Source organism: Triticum dicoccoides, chromosome 7B, assembly GCF_002162155.2.
Source record: "Triticum dicoccoides isolate Atlit2015 ecotype Zavitan chromosome 7B, WEW_v2.0, whole genome shotgun sequence".
Classification (NCBI taxonomy): Eukaryota; Viridiplantae; Streptophyta; class Magnoliopsida; order Poales; family Poaceae; genus Triticum; species Triticum dicoccoides.
In genome coordinates, this window is record NC_041393.1 from 735,829,296 (window position 1) to 735,850,239 (window position 20,944).

General features: G+C 47.0%; 1 protein-coding gene across 1 annotated transcript in view; it reads left to right on the plus strand.

The window, feature by feature from the left end:
- Positions 1–6,593, plus strand: part of LOC119339601 — an 18,198-nt gene extending 11,605 nt beyond the window's left edge. The window contains exons 15-20 of the mRNA XM_037611591.1: positions 1,661–1,814; positions 3,562–3,765; positions 4,463–4,536; positions 4,632–4,674; positions 4,772–4,851; positions 6,351–6,593. Coding sequence (XP_037467488.1) covers positions 1,661–1,814; positions 3,562–3,765; positions 4,463–4,536; positions 4,632–4,674; positions 4,772–4,851; positions 6,351–6,593 — 798 coding nt within the window. The remainder of the gene's footprint in view (positions 1–1,660; positions 1,815–3,561; positions 3,766–4,462; positions 4,537–4,631; positions 4,675–4,771; positions 4,852–6,350) is intronic.
- The last annotated feature ends 14,351 nt before the right edge of the window (positions 6,594–20,944 follow it).

Sequence of the window (20,944 nt, forward strand, 5' to 3'; positions counted from 1 at the left end):
CGTAGCGATTATTGTACATATAATGCTACGGTAAGCTACAGTGAAAGAAGCCTGCCTGGGTCGGCCTGGAGCTTGCCTAATTCCTGGCGCCGCCGCTGGATTTGCGAATACAAAGGTTTCTGTTGCGTATGGATTTGCGCAGTGGCGGAGACAGGCCCCAGGCAGCCTGCCTGGGGCGTGATGGTTGTTTGCTTCGTTGACTGTAGCGATTATTGTACATATAATGCTACGGTAAGCTACAGTGAAAGAAGCCTGCCTGGGTCGGCCTGGAGCTTGCCTAATTCCTGGCGCCGCCGCTGGATTTGCGAATACAAAGGTTTCTGAACCTGTAACTGGACACCAGGGGTAGGCTATATATAGAGTTCGCTATACCCCTGGGCTGCTGCTATTTACGTTACAGGTGAGATAAAAGAGAAATAATCCACGTCAACTATACCAAAGATAATGGACGTTCTAAATGCTATTGGTATTGGTAACACCAGGCTTCAATGCTGAGTGGACGTCTCCATTAATGCTTCGGGCCGTTGGGCTCCTCTTACTCCGAGTGAAGGACGTCCTTGAGTGCCGAGTGAAGTAATCCTCCTGCGGGTGCTCATACCGAGTGATCAAACCCCCATGTTGTTGCCTATGGGCTTGGGCCTCCATGGTCCCTGGGTTTTATGTCTCCATGGCCCTACCCGGTGGAGGATGACCTCGTCCTTAGCCTCCAAATCCGCCAGGATCTTGACATGAAAATCGAGTAGTTCACTGGATTGCTAGACCTTCACGGGAATCTGAATCCCAATTAATTGTTAGATTTTGATGAGCAGCAGCTTTGATCGGAAGAGATCCTGATGGTTTCTAAAGAGCAAAACATTTACGGCTTCAAGTATTATGAACGAGTTTTTAGGAAAAGTTTGGTGATCTCAATCATCTCTCGGGAGAGGCTGACTAGTGATCCAACTAAAGATGTATTATAAAATCCGAGCGATGATTATGGTGTTTGGTCTAATTCTCCAAGAGAGATGCCAATCATTATCCAAGAGGAACACCAATTTATCATCCACCACGGACCCAAACTTGCGGTTTCAATACTTAGGCTCCTAGATAGAAAAAGGACCAAACCATGTTGTACAAGGCAGTGAATTCACTCCTTGTTCAAGTGTTCCTGAGTGATATGGCAATCTAATAGAATGGATCATCGATTTACTTCCTTGTAGAATTGATCTGCGTAGAGTGAATGCTCACTCGGTTTTATCTTAACACAAGTACTATAGAAAATTTAGTTTAAGATTCTCTCAATCGGGATTAAAATTTCATCTGATTGGAAGTGAACTGTCTAATGGTTTCTCTGAACTAATCAGAGTGTATCTTTTGTGTGCTGCCAAAAGATTTCAATGAGATTTGATGGGACAGTTTTGCAGGCGAACTCCTTGGTTCCCGCAATTGACCTTTTTTGACTTATGAGAACAAATGTTTATTTAGAGAAACATGGGGAGGGTGCCTCGGTTACCGTGCATGGATTTCTTCACTAGCCAAAGTTTTCACCCTTTCCTTGAACACATGTCCAGCTGATTGAGCCATGAAACGGTTGTGATTGAGTGACGGTTTCTAGTCCCTCGCTATATATAAAGATACAAAGGGGAAATCCTGCCATTCTCCCCAATCCTTCCTCTCACAGAGAACCCGCTACTGCACCCATCTCTTCCTTGTGAATCTACCCACCGCTTCCTCGGCCGTCTCTATAGCCGATGATCAGACGGGCAAGTTGGAGCAAAATAAGAAAAGGAAGACCATGACTGCCACCGTCGAAATCCCGCCTGACTTGAAGCAGGGTAACTGGTTGTCGTCGATAGTGATGTAGCAGGCGCTCTCCAAGCTCGTTGTCGATGGAATGCTGCTAACGAAGGGATGGAGGATCCTTGATGCCCAGAGACGAAGCCAACCGCACAACTCAATGAACGGGCACTCCTTATCTCCCATCTTGAGAGAGGATTTTATATGCCACCACATCCTTTCTTTCGAGCATTCCTTAGTTTTCATGATGCGCAAATCCACCATTTGGCCCCCATTCCATAGCTTGTCTTTCCTGTTTCGTGACCCGCTGCAAGAACTTTCTCGTTACAGATCCACATTGGGCTTTATGGAAACATACCTTTAGTTCTTGAACCCAGAGCGTGAAGAAGGAAAATCATGATGCTCCGCCTACCAACTTAACCCAACTATACGGGAGTTAGGATTGCAAGTAAAAAAATACAGCGACTTATTTTGATATGAAGTGGCCCGATACTTTGAAAAGGGTGGAAATCAGGTTGATTTTATTGTAATGACATACACGTGCCTGATGATAGCATTGGACTGCCTCCCTACACCCGTAACCGAGTCATGTATAAGTCTTGGTAGAATCCAAGGCTCACGAGGGGTGAAAAAAATATAGAAATCTTGACCACCAGTCCACCACCATGATCGGCCTCAAGGACCAGGGATTGGAGGGGAATGATCTCATGGCCGACTGGGTGAGCCGCCATATTCAGCCGCTAAAATTCCGAGGCAAGTGTATGTAGTATGCAGTTGCACACCTATGAGGGGATCAATGGCTCCATCCAAGTGAACTTTCAAGAACTGTCTCAAGAAAAAATTGAACAGAATATGAGGTACATAACGGATGCGGAGTAATTGATCCCGAGCACACAGGCTCTCGGAATCTGTCACGCTCCATATGTCGTCGCGATTCGCGTTACCTCACACACGTGACCAAGGCCGGGCCCAGCAGAGGACGTGGCAGAGATAAAGAAAAGGAGGAATCCCCTGGGCGGTGGGGCAGAACGGGATTTCCGTTTCAGGCTGTGGCCGATCGGCGTCAGAGCCGTGGCTCGAGTCCGCAGCCAATTCCTGATCCGTGGATCAGTGTCCATTAACGACGTCAATGGGCTGGAGTAAATGAAGAAATGGGTAGGTGGATATGGTGGCTCCTTCCTCTCGCACCTGTCGGTTGGGTTCTATCGGGGCGGCTCGGTAGCGATAGCAGCAGTTCTAGGGTTCGAGAATCTCTGCTCCGGCATGCATGGAGTTCTTGACGCAGCCGTTCAACAGGTGCGAAATCTGCCCGTGTCTGCTCTTTCTGGTCTGCGATTTGGTTTTGCTAAAGTGGGGGATCTAAATCTTGAGCGCTCGCTGTGTGTGTGTGCAGTAGAACTCCGATTGAAGAGGTGACTGACAGCGATTTACCAATGGAACCGCTGCATCACCCTGTTAGATCACCGCCCGGCGCTGAAGTGGCAGCTGCGAGTGCTTCAAGTGGCGGGGCGCAGATCTGTCCGTGGATCAGAATTGCTGCTTGCGGGCGACGCCCGCAGTTGTTGCAGTTATTGCGGCTGTGAATGGGCACGAGCGACTATCTCCTACCTCTTCTCCTTGGATCTTGCATTATTGAAAAAACGCGAGCCGGTGGAGAAAGTTCTTTCTAGAAGGCGAGTGGCAGATCCGGCAACTATGGAGTTCTTGATGCAGCCGATAAATAGGTATGGATCTGTTCGCCCTTGATGATTGTTCGTTAATTTCTAGACTTATGATTCGCATTAGATCTGATTAGTCTGCGGGCTACTTGGTGGAGCAGCACAACTCTGCTCGAGGTCAACCAGAACAACATCCCCATGAGTCCCCTTCATTACCCTGTGATGACGCTGCCGCTGGTCGAGGTGTCGGCCCTGACGGCTTCAAGTGCAGATGCGCAGCTTTGTGCTCCGGAAGCTGCTCCAGGTGCAGGCAGTGCAGAGAAGCCTCAAGGTCCAGGGAACTCCATAGAACATGTTGACCCGAAAACTCCTGGCTCGACTAAAAGGTATGAAGTTATGGATTGAGATAATTTTAATTTCCGTCTTAGCACTGAGTTGAAATAATGTCATTTGGTAAAAAATGTAAGTACGTATGATAGAAGTAATTTGAATGGATATGGAGTGATTTTAGTATTCTGTGGACTACTGAATTTTGTAGTTTGGGTAGTTTGTCATGAAAAAATTGTATTGTAAACAACTTTGTGCTTAATTGTTAGCGAACCAGAATGAAAAAATGTACGCCAAAATTGAGCCTGGTAAAAAATTGAATTCATTCCTGTTAGGATCTGCACTGGCTGCTCAATATGTCAGGCTATACAAACTGAAGAACCATGCATATATGACACAATTTTATGAGATATGGCACAAGTGGACGAAGTCTTACTTCACATGTGTGTTTTGTGCTAAGATGACCAGTACGCAGTGGAGTGAGAGCGCTAACCATAAGCTGAAATTTTTTGTGTCTCCAAGCTGTCCCATGCATGTGTTTGTGAGGAAATACATGAGACTGATGTTTGATAGGGAGTCTGAGGAAAATTATAAGGAGAACCGAACAAAAATTACAAGATACTTACTAGAAAATAGGAAAAGTTTTTTTTCTAAATAATGACAAGTAGTTGTCTGACAACGTCAAATCGCTGATTTTGCAGGGGAGGCCACTTATGCGAGCAAGCATGGCAACCGAAAGACATGCTGGCAAGATATATACCAGAGCTATGTTTGGGCAATTCGGCCATATACTACAAGAGTGTGGTGCATACCAGATGGAGGAGATTGAAATAGGTAAAACATATGTTGCTAATTTGAATGTGAATGCAGGCAGTTTGCCCACATGGGGTTGCTATGCAGGCATGTACTGAAGGTAGTCCTGAACTGTTAATTATGCAATTAAGATTTATGTGAAAATTGTTCATGATTGCTCTTGAATCATTTGATGAGTGCAGACTGATTCGATGCAGGTACAAAAATCCCAAAGAAGCATATAGTAAAAAGATGGACAAGAGATGCACGGGATATCCTCCCGCCTAACCTGACACAGGTACCAGCTGAGGGACCATGCTCAACAAAACCCATTTAGTTACAGGCATTTTAATATGTATATGCATGTGATGGAGCTTGTGCGCATGGGGGACAGCAGTGTGAAAGCATATGAGCATCTAATCTCCTTGTTCAAGAAATATGCTGCTGAAATGAAGCCGTTTACAGAGATTGGGAGGCCAACCACAAGTAGCGAGAAGGCGCCGTATGAAGGTTTAAGTAACGCACAAAATTCTGCAATATATGTCGGAGACTCGGAGGCAAGGGCACAAACGAACAACCTGCCCTGATCAGGCAGATGTTCCGAAGCAGCCTCGTAAGCCAGCCAGATGCAAAAAACTGTGGTGTTGAAGGTCGCCGCAGGAACAACTGTCACATAGCAACTGAACTAGGACTCAAATAATTGATCCGAGTGATCAAGCTTTCCGGTTGTAGAACTATGTTAGACAGATGATACTAAGTTGTGTGGTTCCTGTAAAAAAAATCTTGAGCCTAGATGAACATAACATGTGTGTTAGCAGAGTACCAAAAGAATAATTTCAATTCTAGCATGCTAGATAGGACATTTTCAGACTTAAAAATATTGCTTGCTGTTGCTGATGCTGTCGTTCTTTAACGAGAAAAACAATGGTTTCTTTAGGATGACTACATGTAGGGTAGTGATCTTCAGGTGGTGATGATACCCTGTTTCCGAATTACTAGTGTTTGATTCACTGTCTATATCCAAGAAATGTGATGTTCAGGTGGGGTTGATCTCATGTTTCATGGTAATTACAGTATTATATTTGGTAGATGAGTAGATATGTTGTGTGTCCAGATGAACTTGGTCCCAGGTTTTGAGGTGCTGCCATATATTGTTTTGAGGTGCTTTCAGAAACCAAATACCGCTGCATGGCATTGTTTGCCTGCTGAGTGGTTGGGCTAGTTAATGCTGACATGCTGTGGAACGAAGTGCTGGGACTAATTCGAGTTGATTGAAACACTAGTCTACGAGGGGGTGGATTGAATCTTGAAGAATAAGAAGAGAGCTGAGCCGTCCTGAGAAAGATTGATAGTTTTTATTTTTTGAGGCTAGGAAGATTGGTAGGTCCAACGGTGGTTTGTAGTAAATGGGTTTGCCGGTCCACATTAGACCAGAATCTTGGCTGAGACGGCCCACATCGTGTATCTCCTTCTGTCCCGTCATAGCGATACGTGACGGGGTTAATTGAACGGCATTTGACTTGTGGGCCTTATGCCTGTATCAGTACCTCTGGTTGCATCGATCGTAAGATGAAGTAGTGGTACAGATTTCGGGATCACTGCAGCTCAGGCTCACATAAGCACTTTCGGTACATAACTATGATGCGTGACAAAATCTGTATGCAAGGTTGAGTGCCTCCTTATGATGCTGACCACCTCCCCATTGTGGTACGTTTCCCAATTGCATTTATATGATTGCTTCGGTTTGATAATTTTTATTTGCTTCCCAACTGAACTGATATCCAATTGACTTTGCAGGCATTCCACAATTTGTATTCAATTCTTCCTCTTCCTGGAAATGATCCGGCTGAAGAAGTATCGAAGAACAGTATGGGACAAAGGTCCCCAAACAAGTATGAAGAAGAAGAGGAATCTGACGATGAAGCAGAATCCGCACCGTCTCCTCCGATTTCTGTTGACCCGGAAAACACATGCAAAAGGCAACATGACCTCAATGATGATGGTGATGATCATGCCAATCGGGCTCTCAAGAAACCCTGAGTGGAACCGAGCCAAAGAAACAAAATGCGCTAGGTCCTACAAAGCAGAAAAAATGACTATCAAGGAAGTTAGCAACAAGCCCCTGAAATGATCCACACTTCATAAATTAAGGAAGGTCGCGCCCACTGCCCCAAAGTAAGTGATTCCAACTAAAACTCTCAATTCCAGAGTGTCGAATGAACTCTCATCTCATTATATGACTTGTAGAGCCGCTCCTACTATGAGCTTCGCGAACTGCACTACACAAGGCACAATTTATAAATCCCACAAGTGTTTGACTTAAATGCGTTGTCTTCCAGAGGTATGCAACTTTCTAACACTACATCTGGAGTGAAATTATAAATTATTAATTGAATTGACAAGACCACTATAAGGGCACTTTTGTCCCTAAGTAGTTTTGGTGATTGATGACAATGCCTTTGCGGACTAATCGTGTATATTGAGTTTTTCAGATTCATCACGACTAAACACAAGACGATTCCATGCCCCTCGAAGATTATTGAAGACGGCGTTTGTCTACGGTTCGGTTCGGTGGAGTTGAGTCGTAGGAGAGCCGTGCTATTAAGAGGGGATACACTTTGGAAAGGTTTGGGTGGAATCTCACGTACACATTCCCTTTTGCACCGCCTTTCCTTGAGCTCCTTGGAGTGTTCCTCCGTCTCACCTTGTCTCTGCGATTTGAAGGTCTCCGCCTTGCTCTTCTCAGGCTAGCGGTAGTACTGCTCCTCTGAGCGGTACTACCACATGAGCCAGCGGTAGTACCGGGCTCCTGCACGGTAGTACCATGGGCTCCCACGGTAGTACCGCTCCCCGGAGCGGTAGTACCGCGAGCTCTTGTCTGGCATCGCTACTCAAGCGGTGGTATGCGCGGATGTAATTTTTTACATCCGCGCTACCCGCGGTAGTACCATGCTGCGGCGCGGTAGTACCGTGATGCCAGGCCAGGTACAGTAGCAAGTGGGGAGGTAAGGGCGGATGTAATTTTTTACATTCGCACCTTTCACGGTAATACCGCACCCATGGTCGCGGTAGTTCCGTGTCGGCTTTTTGCACGACAGTTTCTCAAGCGGAGGTAGTCACGGATGTAATTTTTTACATCTGTGCCTATCAGACCTGACCTGCGACTGTCTTGCGGAAGTACCGTATGAGGTCGCGGTAGTACCGCTTCTACGGATCTACCGCGCCCTATTAGTGCTCCTGTTTGCTAGGTCTGGTCTCCGTTGTGCCCACGGTAGTACCGCGGTCCGCCGCGGTAGTACCGCAGGCCCGTGCGGTAGTACCAGCCTGTGGTGCGGTAGTTCCCTGGGTCACGGGCTGAGAGGTGGGTAACGGTTGGAAATGTCCCCCCACTATAAAAGGGGGTCTTCTTCCCCAAGAAGACTCACCTCTTCCAACCCTAAACTGCATTGTTGCTCCAAGCTCCATTTTCGCCCGATCTCTCTCCCTAGCCAATCAAACTTGTTGATTTGCTCGGGATTGGTTGAGAAGGCCCCGATCTACACTTCCACCAAGAGAAATTTGATTCCCCCACTAATCCCTAGCGGATCTTGTTACTCTTGGGTGTTTGAGCACCCTAGACGGTTGAGGTCACCGTGAAGCCATAGTCCATTGTGGTGAAGCTTCGTGGTGGTGTTGGGAGCCTCCAATTAAGTTGTGGAGATTGCCCCAACCTTGTTTGTAAAGGTTCGGTTGCCGCCTTCAAGGGCACCAATAGTGGAATCACGGCATCTCGCATTGTGTGAGGGCGTGAGGAGAATACGGTGGCCCTAGTGGCTTCTTGGGGAGCATTGTGCCTCCACACCGCTCTAACGGAGACGTACTTCCCTTCAAAAGGAAGGAACTTCGGTAACACATCCTCGTCTCCACCGGCTCCACTCTTGGTTATCTCATCCCTTTACTTGTGCAAGCTTACTTGTGTTTTATTCATTGCTTGCTTGTGTGGTTGTGTTTGTTGCATCATATAGGTTGTCCACTTAGTTGCATATCTAGACAACTTACTTTGATGCAAAGTTTAATTTGGTAAAGAAAAGCTAAAAATTGTTAGTTGCCTATTCACCCCCCCTCTAGTCAACTATATCGATCCTTTCAATTGGTATCAGAGCCTCGTATCTTTTTAAGGACTTTACCGTCCGAAGAGTATGGTTGACGTCGTAGATGATGTGGGAGAGCACTCTGGTGCGAATCCGATGTCATCTACGGGAGATGGGGGTAACTCGATCTCACGTGAGGAATTCAATGTGGCGTTGGACACATTGAAAACCTCCATGACGACCGAGGTCAAGGACATGTTTAAGGATTTCTTAGAAGGGCTTAAACTTTCCACCGCGCCCGTGAAAGTGGGTGATCCCGCCAACACAGAGACGGATGCTAACCCCGACAAGGGGGAAGCTACTAGTGAGAAAGCTCCTATGTCTAGTGGTAAAAATGGCACCAGCATATTTGCCCATGTGCAACCTCCACCCGTTTATGGTGGACCGATCCCTTCTACTCATTTGAATCATGCCGGTCCTCCCCCCATGATTGATAAAAAGGAGGACTTTGATTCTTGGGTCTGTCGTTTTAAACGTCATTTAAATCATGTGAACACTAACCTTTGGAGAATCATTGAAGAAGGTTTTCATCCGCATGACTGGAGCAACTTCACTCCTAGAGAAGTCGTGGATGATCAATTCAATGAAAATGCTCTCTTCATCATCCAAGAAGCAATCCTTCTCGAAGACGTCCCGCATCTTCGACCTTACTCGTTGGCCAAAGATGCTTGGCGCAAAGTGATTTCTCTCTATCGGGGAAGTGCAAGCATTCAACGCTCCAATTATGAAGTGGTACAAGATGAAGCCGATGAGTTTGCAATGAAAGAAGACGAAGAACCTCGTGAGCTCTATTGGAGAGTTACCAAGCTCGCAATCTCTCTCCAGGATCATGGAAGTAAGGACACGGATGACAATTGGATCAAGCGCAAATTTCTCAAGGCAATGATGCCCTACCACAAAGCCACGTCCTCCGTCATCCGTCAAAGGCCGGACTTTCACACGTTGTCCTCGAGTGATGTGTTGGATGAGTTTGTGGCTATGAGCATATTGGACAAGACCGCCGACAATGCGGTGCTTCACTCCCAAAGAGCAAAGAAGCCCAACCTTGCATTGAAGGCCAAGGTTTGTGTCGAAGAAGAAGAAGAGGAAGAAGAAGAAGAGAGCAACCTTGAAGATACGAAGTATGCCTATCATGAACACATGGCCCTTGCTTCAAGGCAATTTTGGAGCAAGAAGAACTCAAGGCCCAACTTCAACAAGAGCAACTCAAGTGGCACAAAGGGCAAGCAACGAGTGAGGGCTTGCTTCAATTGTGGCAATGTGAGTCATTTTGTTGCGGAGTGCCCATATGAGAAGAGGGAAGGCAATGGTGGCAAGCTCATCCGTAAGGACAAGGCCAAGTCTTTCCCCAACAAGAGCAACTTCACCAAGAAGGCTCCTCACAAAGCTTTGGTGGTACAAGAAGAATACAATGAGGATGATGATGATGATGAAGATGGTGAGTCGGTTGCCATGGCCTCCGTTGCCATTGCAACGACTCCTCGGTGTCTCTCTTCGACTCACCCAATGAAAGCATCACCGCCAAGTGCCTCATGGCTAAAGCCACCAAACAAGGTAACCCCCAACATCAAAACTACCATCATCAATCATTCTTCTTTGACGGATTGCATTGATGAACATGAGGGAACTAATGTGGAGGAGAATGAGTTTGAGACCTTTATGGGTAAACTCAAGGGCAAATCCAAGAAGCACTTCGTTGCTCTCTTGGAACAACTTGGTGAAGCCAATGACATGATCGAGGCTCACGAAGAAACCATCTCTAAGATGGAGGGGCATAGTCATGACTATGCCGATGAGATTTAGGATCTTTCCAATGCTCTTGAGGAAGAGCGTGGTCTTCGTTTGGCTCTTGAGGAGTCATACAACGATGATCATGCTAAATTAAAGAAAGATCTTGATCATGCTCTTATTGTGTCTCGTGTGCTAAGCTCCGAGAAGGCAAAGCTTGGAGTTGATCTTGCTAGACTCAACGAGGAGTTTGACATTCTCGACAAGGCTCACAAAGTCTTGAAGGGTGTTCATGCTAGCCTCAAAGAGTCTCATGATCAACTCCAAGTGAAGCTAACCAAGGAGAAAGCCACCTTTCCTCATATGGTATTGATTGATAATGCAAATGCTACTAACCCTTGTTGTGAGCATGTGCATCTTGTTGAGGAGAATGCTAAGTTGAAGGAGCAACTTGAGAAAGGCCTTGTCACATGCATACAAGGTGAGAAGAACCTCAACGACCTTTTGAGTAATCAAAAGGAAGTTGTGGCCAAGGAGGGGATTGGGTTCACACCCAAGTCCAAGAACAAGAAGAAGAATGACAAGACCAATCGACCCCCTCCTCTCAAGAAAACTTTTGTGAGGGAGGGAGAGGGTGCTTCCAAGGAGAATAAGAACAACGCAAAGGGTGGCGATGCCAAGAAGGGCAATGCCACCCCTCCCAACAAAGCCGGCGATTTTAATCCCTCTTATGCGTTATGCTGTGCTAGTGATGGGCACGTTTATGCCAAATTTGTTGGTTCTCCTCATGAGTACATTGAATGGTCTATTTGGGTTCCTAAGACCCTTGTTACTAACATCAAAGGACCCATTACAAAATGGGTACCTAAAACCAAGCATTGATCTCTTGTAGGTGTTTGCTTCCGGTGGAGGATCATGGTTGCTCGATAGTGGAGCTACAAATCATATGACCGGAAGCAAGGACTTGGTGGTGAACGTGCACAAGATTCCTTCTATGCCCACCAATGACGAGTGGGGTGATGCCTCGTTTTCTAAGGTATTGGGACTCGGCAAGGTTGTCATTTCTCATGATCTCACGATCGAGAAGGTCATGCTTGTTGAGTCCCTTGCATACAATTTACTTTCCGTTCGCCAACTTGCAATCATGGGCTTTGCCACTTTCTTTGATATTGATACCGTGGCCCTCTTGTGGAGCAAGACTCTTAAAGTAGCCTTTGTTGGGCATGTCGAGAACGGTCTCTATGTGATTAACTTTTCGGAGGTACCCACTAAGACCGCGACATGCCTAGTGGCTAAAGTTGATGTGGGATGGCTTTGGCATCGCCGTTTAGCCCATGTCAATATGAGATCTTTGCAAAGTCTTCTCAAGGGGGACCATGTCCGTGGCCTAACGAATGTTAGTTTTGCTAAAGATCGTGCTTGCAGTGCCTGTATCGAAGGAAAGCTTCATGAAAAGGCTCACCCTCCCACGACTATCATTTACTCGAAGAGGCCTTTGGAGCTCCTTCACTTGGATCTCTTTGGGCCTCCATCCTTTGATAGTCTTGGGGGTAGAAAGTATTGCTTGGTGATTGTGGATGACTACTCAAGATATACTTGGGTGTATTTCTTCAAGAGGAAGAGCGAGACCCAACAAACCGTCATTGACTTTGGAAATGAAGCACAACGTCAACACAATGCAAAGATCTTGACAATAAGAAGTGACAACGGCACCGAGTTCAAGAACTACACCTTGGATGAGTTTCTTAGTGATGAGGGGATCAAGCATCAATATTCTGCACCCTACACCCCTCAACAATACGGTGTCGCGGAGAGGAAGAACCGGACGTTGATGGATGCGGCAAGGACCATGATGGCGGAGTTCAAGTCTCCATACAACTTTTGGGCCGAAGCCATCAACACCGCATGTCATGCATCCAATCGGCTCTACCTCCGCAAGGGCTTGAACAAGACTTCATATGAGATACTCACCGGTAACAAGCCCAACCTCAAGTACTTTCGGGTGTTCGGGTGTAAGTGTTTCATTCTCAAAAAGGGTGTTCGGTTGTCTAAGTTTGAAGCTAGAGCTTATGAGGGCATATTTGTTGGTTATGCTACAAACTCTCATGCCTACCGTGTCCTCAATAAATCCGCGGGACTTATTGAGGAGACGTGTAACGTGGAGTTTGATGAGAATAACGGCTCCCAAGTGGAGCAAAGTGGCACTTGTGATGTAGGTGATGAAATTCCTCCTCAAGCCATAAGAAGAATGGGTGTCAGTTTTTTCCTACCTGTCAGTGTCAAAACCGGCGGATCTCGGGTAGGGGGTCCCGAACTGTGCGTCTAGGTGGATGGTAACAGGAGACAAGGGACACGATGTTTTTACCCAGGTTCGGGCCCTCTCTGTGGAGGTAAACCCTACTCTTGCTTGATTAATATTGATGGTATGGGTGTTACAAGAGTTGATCTACCGCGAGATCAGAGAGGCTAAACCCTAGAAGCTAGCCTATGGTATGATTGTTGTTCGTCCTATGGACTAAAACTCTCCGGTTTATATAGACACCGGAGAGGGCTAGGGTTACACAGAGTCGGTTACAATGGGAGGAGATCTTCATATCGTATCGCCAAGCTTGCCTTCCACGCCAAGGAAAGTCCCTATCCGGACACGGGACGGAGTCTTCAATCTTGTATCTTCATGGTCCGGGAGTCCGGTCAAAGGTTATAGTCCGGCCATCTGGACACCCCCTAATCCAGGACTCCCTCAGTAGCCACCGAACCAGGCTTCAATGGCGACGAGTCCGGTGCGCAAATTGTCTTCGGCATTGCAAGGCGGGTTCTTCTCCAGCTCCATATACTTGTAGAATAGTGTCCGGCTTCTGATAAATGTTGCGCTCCTTGGCTTCTACGCACAATAAAGGCCATTTTCCACATGTCGAACGAATGCGAAAAGCCAGGGTATCTTTACATTTCCCCCCCTAGATGCACAAATGAGCTGCCTATAAAAAGAGACGAGGATCTAGATCCGAATCATACCATCCTCCTTCCGCGAGTATTCATCGGAGCGCCTCTGACAAAGACCCATTCCATAATGGACAGTCGACGCGGCTCCTCCTCTCGCGCTCCCAGCCCTCAGCCTGGAGATCGGGAGGGATGCTCAGTCCCGCACAGCGAGCTAGTGGCGCTCCAAACCAAGGGATTTCTTCCCCCAACCTTCATGGTTCCGGTTCGAGCCGGACTCGCCACCTACAAGGGCGGAAAATAGGCGGAGAGCGTCCCCAATCCCTCCAAAGGAGAGCGGGTATGTTTTGTCCCTTATCTAATAAGAGGACTCGGATTTCCAATACATCCGTTTCTCCGGGGGCTCCTGGAGTTCTACGGCCTCCAGCTGCACCACCTTACGCCTGCCTCCATTCTGCACATCGCGGGCTTCGTGGTCCTTTGCGAGCTGTTCTTGGGCGTCGAGGCTCATTTCGTGTTGTGGAAAAGATTATTCTGCCTCGTACCCCGTTCTCATGAGGGGTCAATATATCAAGTGGGCGGAGCCGAACTATGGCGCATCGCCGGGACCGGATATCTATCCGGAACCCCGAAGAAGGCGTCCGAAGACTGGCCTTCGGAATGGTTTTATATGGAAGACACCCCGCTACCGGATCCAGTTTGGGTCGGCCTCCCGGAGTTCAGTAATTCTCCCTTGAAGAAACGCCTAAGTTGGCGTCCGCGGAGCCCTCAACGGGAGAACGACAGGGACGTCCTGTACCTGATGGCCCGAATAAGATTATTGGCTCATTCCGGATTGACCATGATTGGGGTCATGGCCACATGCATTATGCGGGGGGTGCAGCCGCTCCAATATAGGGGCCACCCCATGTGGGACTTCAACGGGGAAGATGATGCCACCCGTCATGGCCGTAAGGGGACGGGATCGGTCGCTGATCTGGTGGAGATCTTGTCCAGCCTGTACAAAGGGGAGAAGGAGGATTTTCTCCGTGTTAGTCCATTGAACGGATTTTCTATGAACAATCCTCGAAGCTGGGTAAGCGGACAACTTTACTCATCTACCCACTTTCAAAATTCCCATGATTGAGTATTCAGTCTGGTGATATTAACGCAGGAGTTACGCCAGACAGTGAAGGAGATCAATAGCTCTCCCCCACAGCCCAATGACCCGGAACGATCCCTCGACCCGGATTCCCAAGAGGATCCGAACTTATGTGTGGAGTTAATTGATGGGGTGTTTCATCAATTGAGTAAGGACAACACCTTAGTGGCCATTACAGCCGATTACCCCGGATTACTTCCAGCCTCAAAGGTAGCCGAGACCGAAGTCCTGGTACTTTGAAGGAGATCCATCCATGCCTTATTTTGAATGCTGTAGACCAATAGTGTTTCGTTTTGCAGGGGAAATCCTTGAGGCGGAGTGCCGAGCCCGCAGTGGGCAGCCAACAGGGGCCGCTAAAGTCCAGCGGGCAAAAAAGAAGTGCAGACCAGATCGAGACTCCGGTGCAACGGTACAGCGTGCGAATTTCATGCCTAGGGTCTATGCCCTCAAGTCATTCTAACGCCCATGTTCTTCTTAGGAAGAAGAGAGCCCGCCGGACTATATCCACCGGCCAAACTTCAAGGCCGGGTCCGGAAGCGGAGGCGGACACGGGACGCGTGTCGGGCGTTCCTCCGACAGAGGATGCAGACGGGCTATCTGCCACCAATTCAGAGGTGGAGAGCGCCATGAACCACCGGCAGCGCCGGACTGTTCTTCAGGACGCATGTTTTTCCCCGGAAGCGTTGAACGCCTTTAATACAGGAGATGCGTACCTCCGTGCCGCTCGAAATGGTCTAGCCAGGGCCACGGAGCAGTATGTAAAAGACATACGGGTGAGTAAATCTGATAGTTATATATGTCAGTAGCCCCCGAGACTTGAAATAGTTAAGATAACTGTTTTAAGGGTCATATGTTATGCAGGGTCTTACAAAGAAGAACACGCAACTGTCTCAGGAGTTGGCGGAGTGCAGGGCCCAACTCGAGGCTGCACTAGCCGCTTCAGCAATTGGAAAGGAGACCCCCTCAGGTAATGTATGTTCCCAAAAATAATTCCATTGCGAAGTGCGGCATGTGTGCAATTCTGACGATAACAATGCAGATGAAGCCGGAGTAAATACGGACAAGCAACAACTCCTACGCCAGCTAAAGGCTGGCGAGAGCGTGCTGACAAGGGTGAGGCAAGAGAAGAACAAACTTCAAGACGCCAATACCCAGCTGGGCGAGGAACTAAAGGATGCTCGTATCCAGCTGTCTACTTCCGTAAAGGAGAATCAGCGACTTCGACGCGGCATTTTTAGTAAGTGCTTGAACAAATTCTCGAAAAAAAATCGGCGAGGAAGTCGATTGACAGAGCTATGTCTGTAGGTCTGCTGACAGGTCATCCTGCGGAGGAAATGCCCGGTTCAATGGGGGACCTTCTTCCCGAGCTGTTGCAACTGCACGAATGAGTTCGGCAGGCAATGCAGGGCGTCGTCCAGGCTATGTGGCCATCCCTCTCCGTGCCCGAAGGCCTTGGGGAGCTTGCCAAGAAGCTTGAGGGAGTGCGGCAGCGCTTCCCGTTGTGGAAGATACCGGCCCGTCGTCAAGGTGCCAGGGAGGCTTGGGCCATGGTGAAGACTCGGTACACGAAGGCGGACCCGAACCACATGGCCGAGGTCGGCCCTATGGGTCCGGACGGAAAGGAGATCCCTGTCAGTTTAGTATATGGCCAGGTAGAGCTGGCTGCAAAGTATTCTCAACAGGACTGTAAATTAAACCGCCTGTTGGATGGTATTGAAGAAGAATATATCGAGTTGGATTGACTCTGTAATTTAAAATGACATGAAAAATGCCTTCTAGCCGGATTGTAGATTGTTTGTCATTGCGGACCTTTTCGCTTCGACCTCTGGACCCTATAGTCCGGAGTGTGTCCGAATACCCTCTCGATTATGTAAGAACCGGGGTATGCATGGAGACAAGGTGTAGGGGTCATAATTGCTTTAGCAGACAAGTGCCCAACTAGTTATGTTATATTACATGGTTAGTAAGAAACATCTTCCAGGGAGAATAGTTCCGTTAAGGGTTCCTTTCCCTGGGAGGCATGCCCTAAAGTGCATGTCCGAGCTGCTAAAAAGAGCAGAAAAGCGTCTGGGGGCAGATAAATAAACAAGAAAAATCATCTTTTAGTTCACCGACCGAATATTCTCTTAAGAACGCTAGCTTTCGGCTTCACCCAGTCTGAGGTACACATCCGGCTGACCCGGCAGTAACAATCGCAGAGGTGCTCCCTTTACCACCTAGCCGAACGAACGGGAACGTAGGGGTAAGCACAGGAGCCAGGCAACCCAGCTTGGCCAAAACTTAAGTCATATCGATGTATATAATGGTGTATAAAAGGTTCATGCGGAAGTGTAATGCATGTTTTGGGCATGAGGCCCGTTAATATAAACTTCTGATAAAGAAGCCCCCAGGTATGATGAGCGCGGGTGGCGCGTCAAGTATGTGCAGACGATGCGCAAGCAAGCCCCTAAGGGCTTGGGAGAAGAAAAAAGGAAAAGGGAGGAAGAAGGAGAGAAACGCTAGACAGCTTAATGTGAAAAAATAAAAAGGGAACAGAGGAAGGAGACGAACGCGGAGTCCGGCGCTAGGCGTAGAATCTTCATAGACGTGCTGCGTTCCATTGGTTCGGCTCAAGTCGGTTGTCCGATGCGTTTCGCAAACGGTACGCTCCGCCAGTTAGTACTTGGTCGATTATGAAGGGACCCTCCCATTTGGGCTTTAGTTTGTCCTTTTTCTTGTCCGGCACGCGTAGAACTAGTTCGCCAACGTTGTAAGTTTTGGCCCGTACTTCTCTGCTCTGATATCTTCGAGCCTGTTGTTGATAGAATGCGGAACGAGCTTTTGCCACATCACGTTCCTCCTCCAATGCGTCCAAGCTGTCCTGCCGATCGAGCTCGGCTTCTCTTTCTTCGTACATGCGCACTCGAGGTGAGTCATGTATCATGTCGCAGGGCAGAACTGCCTCTGCGCCGTATACCATAAAAAATGGTGTGAATCCGGTAGTGCGATTCGGCGTGGTCCGCAGCCCCCAGAGTACGGAGTCAAGCTCCTCTACCCAGTGCGTGTTTGATTCCTTGAGGGATCGCACTAGTCCGGGTTTGATGCCGCTCATAATAAGACCCTTGGCTCGTTCCACTTGACCGTTAGTTTGTGGGTGATAGACTGAAGCGTAATCGAGCTTGATGCCCATGTTTTTGCACCAGAGTTTAACTTCGTCGGCCGTAAAGTTTGTGCCGTTGTCAGTTATGATACTGTGGGGGATGCCGTAACGGTGTACAACCCCGGATATGAAGTCTATCACCGGTGCGGATTCGGCCGTCTTTACAGGCTTGGCCTCTATCCATTTGGTGAATTTGTCCACCATAACCAGTAGGTATTTTTTCTTGTGGGTTCCTCCTTTAAGGGGTCCAACCATGTCAAGCCCCTAGACCGCAAAAGGCCAGGTGATGGGGATAGTTTGTAGGGCGGTAGGTGGCATGTGGCTTTGATTAGCAAATAATTGGCAACCGCCGCATCGCTGTACCAAGTCCTGAGCGTCTGCCCGGGCCGTCGGCCAATAAAATCCGGTACGGAAGGCCTTGCTTACAAGGGCCCGGGCTGCGGCGTGGTGCCCGCCAAGTCCGGCATGAATTTCAGCCAGAAGATTGCGCCCTTCTTCTTCGGAGATACACCTTTGCAGGACTCCGGTTGTGCTCTTCTTATAAAGCTCTCCCTCGTGGACTTTGTAGGCTTTAGATCGCCGCACTACAGCGGGCCTCGTTTTGATCCTCGGGAAGTTCCTGCCTAGTTAGGTAGGCTAGGAATGGTTCTGTCCACGGGGCAATGACTGCCATTATTGTGTGGGCGGATGGTGTTGTTTCGTTGGCAAAGCCATCAACTGTGTCAGAGTGTACGGTGAGGCGTAGTGTGACTGTGTCCGAGTTGTTGTTTCCGGACTCTCCCTCCCATGTTACGGATGGCTTGAAAAGCCTCTCTAGGAAGATGTTGGGAGGGACGGCATCGCGCTTTGCGCCGATGCGTCACTACAAGAAATATGTCAACTTGTGACCTTCTGTCAGTGACCCTGGAAGAATTGGTCATAGATCTATGACCATTTCAGACCAATTGGTCAAAAGCTGTTCGGGGGGCTCCAAACCCTAAACCATTGCGACCATTTTGATCAGAAAGGTCGTAATTTCCTTACACGAAATGGTCATAAAGCAAACAGCGCTAGTCCGCTGCCTTATTTCTAGTTGTTAACGACCAATATAGATGGTCATAGCCTTGTAAATTGTGGTGGGTTGCTATGACTAGGCGCCACCTCATCAGTTTTGCCTATGTGTCATGTCCATGTGGCAGTTTTTGCCCTAGGTTGTGAAGCAACCTATATTTCTGTCATTCCCAAAATTCCCAAAAAAATCTAATAAATTCTTTGGGTCATATCTTCGTCAAATATGTAAAAACCTTCCTTGCCTAGTTCAAAACTAATTCAAAAATATTCATTTTCCTATTCTGTTCAGAGTAATAGTTTGTGAAGGAAGTACCACTTTGGCATGTCCAAATAGTATCCATTTTCTACAGTGCTTTCCTATGCCCAAATAACCATCCTCCACCAAATGCAAGCTCAATCCATTCATTATTTTGAGCCGAGCTTCAACATTCGTATTTATGTCCAGTGTGGTGGTTTGCAAAGCAAGTACCACCTAGGCTCCTCCTTTTGAGCTGAAAATTTGTGAAGACGGTCTTCTTAGTAACTGATCATCCTCAGCCAAAACTCACGCCCATTAGCCATGTACATTTCCCGTACCGCTAATCAAACACTTGGCTGCTAATTCATGTTTGAGCATCGATTGGTCTCCTCGTGAGAATCTTATGTTGTAATTTTCTTCCTAGCACCAACCTGGGGAGTGCCCAACCCACTAGACATGCCTAGGCCGCCCAGAACACATGGCAACACCACGGTCACGCGGTGACCACGCGGCGGGCATGCGAGTTTACGCGCTCTAGAGTTGGGGCCCTCGGCCACCGCCCAAACCTCGACGTATTGCCACCAAACCATGTATTTATGATTAAATAGGTCCTTATGTAACTATAAATGATTTTTGGAAAAAATAAATAGCAAACTATGAGGCAGCTGCAGTTCAAATTTGACTCGCTTCCAACTGAATCGGCAGAAATTTGTCTTTTTCACGAGAGGTGGATAAATTTTTTTTACACCAGACCATTTTGTCAATTGTGCATTAAATATGGCCTAGTATTTTATAAAAATGATTTGGTCCAATTTTGCAACAATTATTTGGTAGTTCCTTCACAAAAAAACCTCCTTTTGGGCACTTGAAAAATGGAAAATGGTTTTTTCGTCCAACGAAAATGAAAACTTCCTTAGGCAACATTGTTTGCTATTCCAATATGCACCCTTGTGCACAATATGAGATCATTTGAACAAACTATGCCATGAATGTGGCCATAAGATTGATTATTTGGCTTGAAAGTCATGAATCTTCACACTTCATCGCTCATTTCTGAGAACACTTTTTTAAAATAATTACTGTATTACAATTTTATTATTTTTCCTGGAAACTTGTTCACATATAATGACACAATGCGAAGGTTTTCCTTTTTTTGATTTTTTTTGAATTTTTTATGCCCGTTTCAAAATGCGGTCAAAACGGCGGGCTTGACCGTTCCTAGATAGTGGTTGAATATTGGAATTTTTTTGGTGTTTCTCTGATTAAATAGATACTTATGTACCTAGAAATGATTTTTGGAAAAAAATAAATAGCAAACTATGAGGCAGCTGCAGTTCAAATTGGACCCGCTTCCAACTGAATCGGCGGGAATTTGTCTTTTTCACCAGAGGTGGATCAAAACTTTTTACACCCAACCATTTTTCAATTGTGCATTAAATATGTCCTAGTATTTTATAAAAATGATTTGGTACAATTTTGCAACAAATATATGGTAGGTCCTTCACAAAAAAACCTCATTTCGAGCACTCAAAAAATGGAAAATGAATTTTCCGTGAAAAGAAAATGAAAACTCCCTTTGGCAACATTGTTTGGAATTCCAAGATGCACCCTTGTGCACAATATGAGATCATCTGAACAAACTATGCCATGAATGTGGCCATAAGATTGATCGTTTGGGTTGAAATACATGAATCTTCACGCATGATAGCTCATTTCTGAGAACACTTTTTTAAAATAATTACCGTATTACAAGTTTATTATTTTTCCTGGAAACTTGGTCACATATAATGACACAATGCAAAGGTTTTCCAATTTTTTGATTTTTTTTGAATTGTTTATGCCTGTTTCAAAATGCGGTCAAAACGGCGGGCTTGACCGTTCCTAGCTAATGGTTGAATCTTGGATTTTTTTTGGTGTTTCTCTGATTAAATAGATACTTATGTACCTAGAAATGATTTTTGGAAAAAATAAAGAGCAAACTATGAGGCAGCTACAGTTCAAATTTGACCCGTTTCCATCTGAATCGAC